The sequence below is a fragment of the Brassica oleracea genome, chromosome C9, assembly GCF_000695525.1.
Source record: "Brassica oleracea var. oleracea cultivar TO1000 chromosome C9, BOL, whole genome shotgun sequence".
NCBI lineage: Eukaryota > Viridiplantae > Streptophyta > Magnoliopsida > Brassicales > Brassicaceae > Brassica > Brassica oleracea.
The window spans coordinates 10,732,313-10,739,717 of record NC_027756.1 but is presented as its reverse complement, the minus strand read 5'-3'; the positions used below and the strand labels follow the sequence as shown (position 1 = coordinate 10,739,717).

At 31.1% G+C, this 7,405-nt stretch overlaps 1 protein-coding gene across 1 annotated transcript; it reads left to right on the top strand.

Annotated features, from left to right (window-relative positions):
• Window positions 1-266: 266 nt before the first annotated feature.
• Window positions 267-6,781, top strand: LOC106318272 (long chain acyl-CoA synthetase 3). The gene is made up of 18 exons (XM_013756175.1): window positions 267-573; window positions 1,189-1,252; window positions 1,336-1,425; window positions 1,516-1,572; window positions 2,760-2,808; window positions 3,841-3,917; window positions 4,032-4,071; window positions 4,150-4,244; window positions 4,337-4,504; window positions 4,618-4,728; window positions 4,812-4,899; window positions 4,989-5,055; window positions 5,140-5,215; window positions 5,311-5,428; window positions 5,492-5,877; window positions 5,949-6,131; window positions 6,222-6,341; window positions 6,478-6,781. Exons 1-18 carry the CDS (start codon window positions 419-421, stop codon window positions 6,514-6,516), a joined length of 1,983 nt encoding a protein of 660 aa, XP_013611629.1. The 5' UTR covers window positions 267-418; the 3' UTR covers window positions 6,517-6,781.
• The last annotated feature ends 624 nt before the right edge of the window (window positions 6,782-7,405 follow it).

Below are 7,405 nucleotides of genomic sequence, written 5' to 3'. Positions count from 1 at the left end.
TTGGGTCCCAATCGTATGCTTTCTTTACATTTCCGCTTACAACTGTATGTAACTTTTTTTAATCCGGATATATGTTTATTCCTTAATTTTGAGTTTTCTAAAAAAAAATTTAGTACTTGGTCAAAACTTTATCATCTCGTTATGACTAGTCGATAATTATTCCAAGTTTGATAACTTAGTGAACATAAATAGAAGCTTTATTGGAAATCAAAATAATATTCTAATATATAATTTCTGATAACATATAAGTATTGTGGATTGGTCAGCTACCCTCGTGTCTTTCAAATCTTTTCCCCATTGTAAGTTTATAACATTCAACGCAAATTTAAAAATTTCTGCTTGCTTCTACAAATTCAACGATCCATCATACAGATTATATAACACACAAACAGAGAAATACGAAGATATATAATTACTAATGGCGACGGATCGGTTCATTGTTGAGGTTGAGAAGGGAAAAGAAGGCGTAGATGGAGGAAGTCCGTCGGTCGGCTCGGTTTACCGGAGTATCTACGCCAAAGACGGTTTTCCTGAACCTGCCGATGATCTCCTCAGTTGCTGGGATATTTTCCGGTTAGATATCTCTCTTCTCTAGCTAGCTCATGGGACAAACTATCTATCAAACTCCCACCTGTTTGGCTTCACTGATTCATTTTTTTCTGAATTTCTTGGTTGTTACATTATTTCATCTTGATGTTTTATTATAAATTTGAAGATTTTCTGGTGAAATTTTTCTGGGTGTAAATTTCAGTTTCTGAGTTCTTGGTGATGTTTTTGTTCTGTTCATATTCGTGGTAATTTTTTCCTGTGTTTGTTTTCTTTTTCGGTGAACATTTCCTTTTGTGCCTCTGTTCACTGATATTAATAACAACAAAGAATACTTTTCCACAAGTTGTTGCCTTTGGGCCCATGTTCATAGGCTCATAGCTATTATTTATTTGGTATTAACAACAAAAGAAAGAACTACTTCTTTCGTTACATTTTTTTTTAAATTGATAATTTTTTTGTTTTATCAATATTTAATATATTGTTTTGTTTGATTTTGTTAATTAATGAATTAAAAATAAGAATAAGACCTGAAAAATATTTAATATTTGTATTGAAACTGTAAAGTATACTTATAATGAAACAAATTTGAAAAGCTAAATCGATAGAAGTGTTCATTGTTAATTTATGTTTTGGTTTCAGCTTATCTGCGGAGAAATCTCCAGATAATCCTATGCTTGGTCGTAGAGAAATTGTTGATGGAAAAGTAAGATCTCAGCAACTTAATAAGGAGTATCAAACTTTTAATAAGAATAATTATTTCACACAACTCTTGTTTTGTTCTAACAGGCAGGGAAATATGTGTGGCAAACTTACAAAGAAGTATATGATATAGTGATCAAGCTTGGAAACTCTATCCGGACTATTGGAGTTGGAAAAGTAATTACTCTCCACAACATTTTTGACTTATGTAACTATATATACAAGTAAATGCATCTATCTCAACTTTATTGTTTTTGTGGTCCGCAGGGAGAGAAATGTGGTATTTATGGCGCCAATAGTCCTGAATGGATTATAAGCATGGAGGTAATACGAAAGTAACATATCATGTTGATTGAGCTTTAATATATAACTAGGTTAAGATCCGCGCTTTGCGCGGAATCAACATTATATATATAAATTATTTTATGTATTAAATATTTTTACATATTATAAAATAATAAATATATATTAAATAATTAAAAGTCAGTAACTATTAAATATATAATTAAATTGGTACGAACATATAAATCAATTTTATTAATCCAAAAAATATTTTTTTTTATTTGATAGGATATGTTATTAAATTTAAAGGATACTAACATAGATAATATATTTTAGTATATTTTTAATATTAATGTCTATTAAATGATGATTTCTACTCATAGAGTTTTTTTGATCATTTGTATTTTTTATAGAAAACAATTTAAATTACAGATAACAAAATTTTCATTGTGGGATTAATAGTTTATTATTTTATAATTTTTTTTAAAAAAAAGTTGTCAATGATCGTTCAAAACTTTTATCAAAAAAATTGTTCAAAGTAAATTTTGAAACTAAAATATTGTATTTTACATGGTTTATAATTTAATTTAAAACGATATATATATTAATCTTAATAATTAATTAAATTAGACTTTTTACTTATATAATTTTTGTAATAATTTGTATTTTGTCATAACAAAAATTTTAAACCATGAATCATAAAATTTGAATGTGAGATTTTTAACAATTTTAGTAATTTATAGCCGTTTGTAAAAATTTAAAATATAACATATACATAAAAATTTAAATTTTTATTATATGGTTATTGTGGTTGTTTAATTTATTTAATAGTTTAAAATTAAACAAATATGATAGAAGATAGACTATTTTTTATCAAATCTTTATTATTCAAAATCATTAATTGTCATATATACTTTAGCCACATTAGGTAATTCCGTAAATTTTATTTAAGGAAATAATAAAGTACATTAATGATGAATTTATTGTTAATTTAATAAAAAAATTTATTATATAATTAGATGTACCAACATATTTCTCTAATGATTCTAAGAATCATTTTAGTGATGCCATGTGGCTACAAAAAGAAGTTGTAATGCTTCTCAAATAATATATAGGAGATTGTGGTTACCAAAAACTAGGTTTATGAAACAGTAATAAATCTAGTTTCCTGAAAATGTTTTATGAATGTCGCCATTTAAACCCAATGTTTTTTATATAAATAATTTTAGGCTTGCAACGCTCATGGACTCTACTGTGTACCTCTGTATGACACTCTTGGTATGTACATAAATGTGTATATTCTATTGTTTGATTTTCCATTACAACCAAAACTAGTGCTGGGCAAATAAACCGAACCCGAAAACCCGAATCGAATCCGATCCGATAAAAATGAATCCGAACCGATCCGAATCCGGTATAAATACCGAATGGATCTTGTTTTATGGTATTTCGGGTTATGGGTATTATCCGAACCGACCCCGAACCTAAATGGATATCCGATAGAACCCGAAACATTCAAAATTCCCAAAAATAACTTGTACCAAACATGATCTCAATTCCTAATATGTATTCAAAATATATTGAACATCTAAAATAATTATCTATTATATGAAGATTGATGGTTGAATGTTGAAGTTTTTAGATTTTGGTTTGTTTTCATTGAATAGTGTTTTTTATTTCATGAGAACTTGGTTTTCGTTTTATGCTTTCATTTATTTGGTTTTCTTTCGATCAATAACTATGTTTACCTTTCATTTGATTTTGAATGATCACATTTGATGTTTTTTTTTGAACCGATTTTATTTATGTTTTGGTTACAAAATAGGTACAAATCAAGTATTTTAAAACCGAAGAACCAATTTTACTTATTTTTTGGTTACGACGTAGATATAAATCAGGTACATTTAAACTTAAGAACCGATTGAGACCCGAACTCGAAAGTACATCGGGTTGAACCGGTTCTTTGAAGATTTACAAATCCCGACCCGAACCTGATAGAATCCGAACCGGTCCCGAACCGAATTTTCATATAACCCGAATGGGGCTGATTTTGATAACCTGAAAAACCGAAACCCGATTGGACTAAACCGAAACCCGATTGGGACCCCGAATGCCCATGCCTAAGCAAAACCTTACTCTTTTTTTACCCACGAGGTATTCCTATATGTATGTATGTATGTATGTATGTATAATACTTTTGGCAAAACCTTACTCTTTTTTTACCCACGAGGTATTCCTATATGTATGTATGTATGTATGTATGTATAATACTTTTGGATCACTGAAGCTGAAACTTTGTTCATGAGTTAGGTGCTGGAGCAATAGAATTCATCATTTGTCATGCTGAGGTTTCACTTACTTTTTCTGAGGAGAAAAAGATTTCTGAGGTAACTTGTTATTGTTCAGTGATTTGATTAGGTTATAAGATCATGCAAAATCTCCTTTAGCTAATAATCAAAACGTTTTTTTCCTCTGTGGGTTCCTCTTTTTGGATGTTTCAGTTATTGAAGACAGCTCCAAATTCAACAAAATATTTGAAGAGTAAGCTGTTTTTGAGTTTTGAGTCCGAGATGAAAGTTAGTGAATCATGAATCAATTCATAATTTCTTGTTGGAACAGATATTGTGAGCTTTGGGGAGGTTTCAAATGTGCAAAGAGCAGAAGCTGAGAGGCACGGATTATCTATATATTCATGGGACCAATTCTTGAAGCTTGTAAGAGAATCACATATACGTTTTTACAATTCTACTTTCCATATAAATAATATTCAGGATTCTGAAATATTTGTCTTTTATGTTACTTGCAGGGTGAGGGTAAACATTATGAGTTACCAGAGAAGAAAAGAAGCGACATTTGCACTATAATGTATACAAGTGGCACAACTGGTGATCCTAAAGGAGTCTTGCTCACAAATGAGAGCATTATTTATCTACTTGAAGGTGTTAAAAAGTTGCTTAAAACTATCAATGAAGAGGTAACTTATTGTTGTTTATATTCTCATGTACTTTAATATATATATGTATGTATATCAAGAGCAAATCATTTTGATAAACTCTTCTTTGTTTCAATGTGAAAAAATTTTTATAGTTAACCAGTAAAGATGTTTACCTCTCATATCTACCTCTGGCTCATATCTTCGATCGCGTGATTGAGGAGTTATTTATATATGAAGCAGCCTCCATAGGTTTTTGGAGAGGGGTAGGTTATAGAACTGTTTCTTTTTATTACTGAATCTGTTTCATAATGGACTTAGTTATATATCCATAATCTGTTTTCTTCAGGATGTTAAGATTTTAGTTGAAGACATTGCTGCTTTGAAACCGACTATTTTCTGCGCTGTTCCTCGCGTGCTTGAGAGGATATACAACGGTAACTACTTTGCTAGGCTAGTTTTAGAAAGACTTGAGAAACATTAATTCTTCTTAACTGTTCTTTTCTGTTTATGTCAATTTTTTCAGGTCTTCAGCAGAAACTTTCTGATGGTGGTTTCTTAAAGAAGACCTTATTTAACTTTGCCTTCAACTAGTAAGTGTTACCCTATTTAGATCAAAAAGAAAAGTGTAAATGATTTTAATCTCTGTTTTTGAAACCCTTGGATGCTTTTTTCAGCAAACATAATAACATGGTGAAAGGGAAAGCTCATGAACAAGCAGCTCCAATCTTTGACAAAATTGTATTTAAGAAGGTGAAATTAAAATGACATATATATCCACATTCTCTTGATCTTGAACCTTTTGATTGTTAGAACAAAACCAAGTCTTGAACATATAAATTATTCAGGTAAAAGAAGGATTAGGAGGAAGAGTGCGTCTAATCCTCTCAGGAGCAGCTCCTCTTGCAGCTCACATCGAATCTTTCCTTAGAGTTGTCGCATGTGCTCATGTTCTCCAAGGATACGGTATGAACAAGTAATTTAAAACAAATCCATATCTTGGTATTAATATAATTAAATATTATGCAGGTCTAACGGAGAGCTGTGGTGGGACATTTGTATCGATTCCAAATGAGCTTCAAATGCTTGGAACGGTTGGTCCACCGGTTCCAAACGTTGACATAAGGCTCGAGTCAGTTCCAGAGATGGGTTACGACGCTCTTGCTAGCAAGCCACGTGGAGAGATTTGCATAAGAGGAAAGACTTTGTTCTCTGGATATTACAAACGTGAAGATCTCACTCAAGAAGTCTTCATTGATGGATGGCTTCACACTGGAGATGTTGGTGAGTGGCAACCTGATGGAGCCATGAAAATCATCGACAGAAAGAAGAACATCTTTAAACTCTCCCAAGGAGAATACGTTGCGGTTGAGAACTTGGAGAACATTTACAGCCACGTAGCTGCCATTGAATCGGTAATGGTCAATCCGGTTAATGTTTTTTTTATTGGTTTTATAGAAACTGATTTGTTAATATATTTTTGTAGATATGGGTATATGGAAACAGCTATGAGTCTTACTTAGTGGCAGTGGTCTGTCCAAGCAAGATACAGATCGAACATTGGGCTAAAGAACATAACGTTTCAGGAGACTTTGAGACTATCTGTCAAAACCAAAAGACCAAAGAGTTTATCCTTGGAGAGTTCAACAGAGTAGCCAAAGACAAAAAGGTTTATAACTTATTCATGAGTCTTCTTAATAATTTGCTTTTTTCCAACAATCTTTGAAAGAAAATTGTTGTGTTCTTTTTTTTATTACAGCTAAAGGGATTTGAGCTGATAAAAGGTGTTCACTTGGACACAGTTCCATTCGACATGGAAAGAGATCTCATCACACCTTCTTACAAGAAGAAAAGGCCTCAGCTTCTCAAGTACTATCAGGTATATAAAAAGTCTCATTCATTTTATTATTTTTACCTAAACAACACATTCAAATAATTAGCTTTATTTCCACGCTTAATAATGTTTTGGGGTTTGCTAAGCTGAGTGATCTTAACCTCTGATTTTGTTTGCGCAGAAAGAGATTGATGAAATGTATAACAAGACAAAGAACTGAAGCTTTTTATACTAGTGTGGAGCCTGTGAGAAGAAGGAAGGTGTTGGAAAAGTCTCAGGTTGTATATTTCTCTGTTCGTTGTGAATCATATTGTTATATGTCTCTGTGTTTTGTTACCATCGAAGTTGCTCGTGTCCTAAGCAAAAAAATACATCATAAAGTTATATGTCTCTGTGTTTTGCTACCTTCTTTGTACTGACCATACTCTCTCCTCGTATTTTGTGTATTTGTATTCTATGTTGTGATAAAATTCTCTCTATTTTTAGCAACTTCTTAGTAGATTTACTGATTGGTAAAATAGATTAATTATACCTAACCACTACATCTAGTGAGTTAATATCTTGTAGAAAATAAACAACTTGGGGGAAAAGTTCCAAGTGATATCAATTTTTCAAAACAATTATTCTCATTTTGCGCATTTCATATTAGTGATATCAATAAGTTTCAAATTTTATCTATTTATGGAAGACAAACAAAACATTTCATAAGATGAGAAATGAAATTACCTTTGAATTGAGGAAAAGATTTAGAGTACCCACTAAATTCAACATCTTGTGTAGATAAAGAAAATACAACTAGGATAAGATCCGCGCCTTGCGCGGAATTAAGTTATTATTTTTATTATATTTTGGAGAATGAAACAATAGTTTGGCTTCATTTGGATTAGGGGTGTTCAATCCAGATATCAGATTGGTTTCGGTTCGGTTCGGTTTTTTTCGGTATTTTGGTTAGTAAAATATAACTACTATTCTAAATCCATATTTACTTTGACTTTAATCTTTCACATACTTTTGAAAGATTTCAACTGGACAACTAAATTGATCAGCCAATCTTGTTGCTTTAAATCATTAGTATTTATATATATATATATATATATATATATATATAT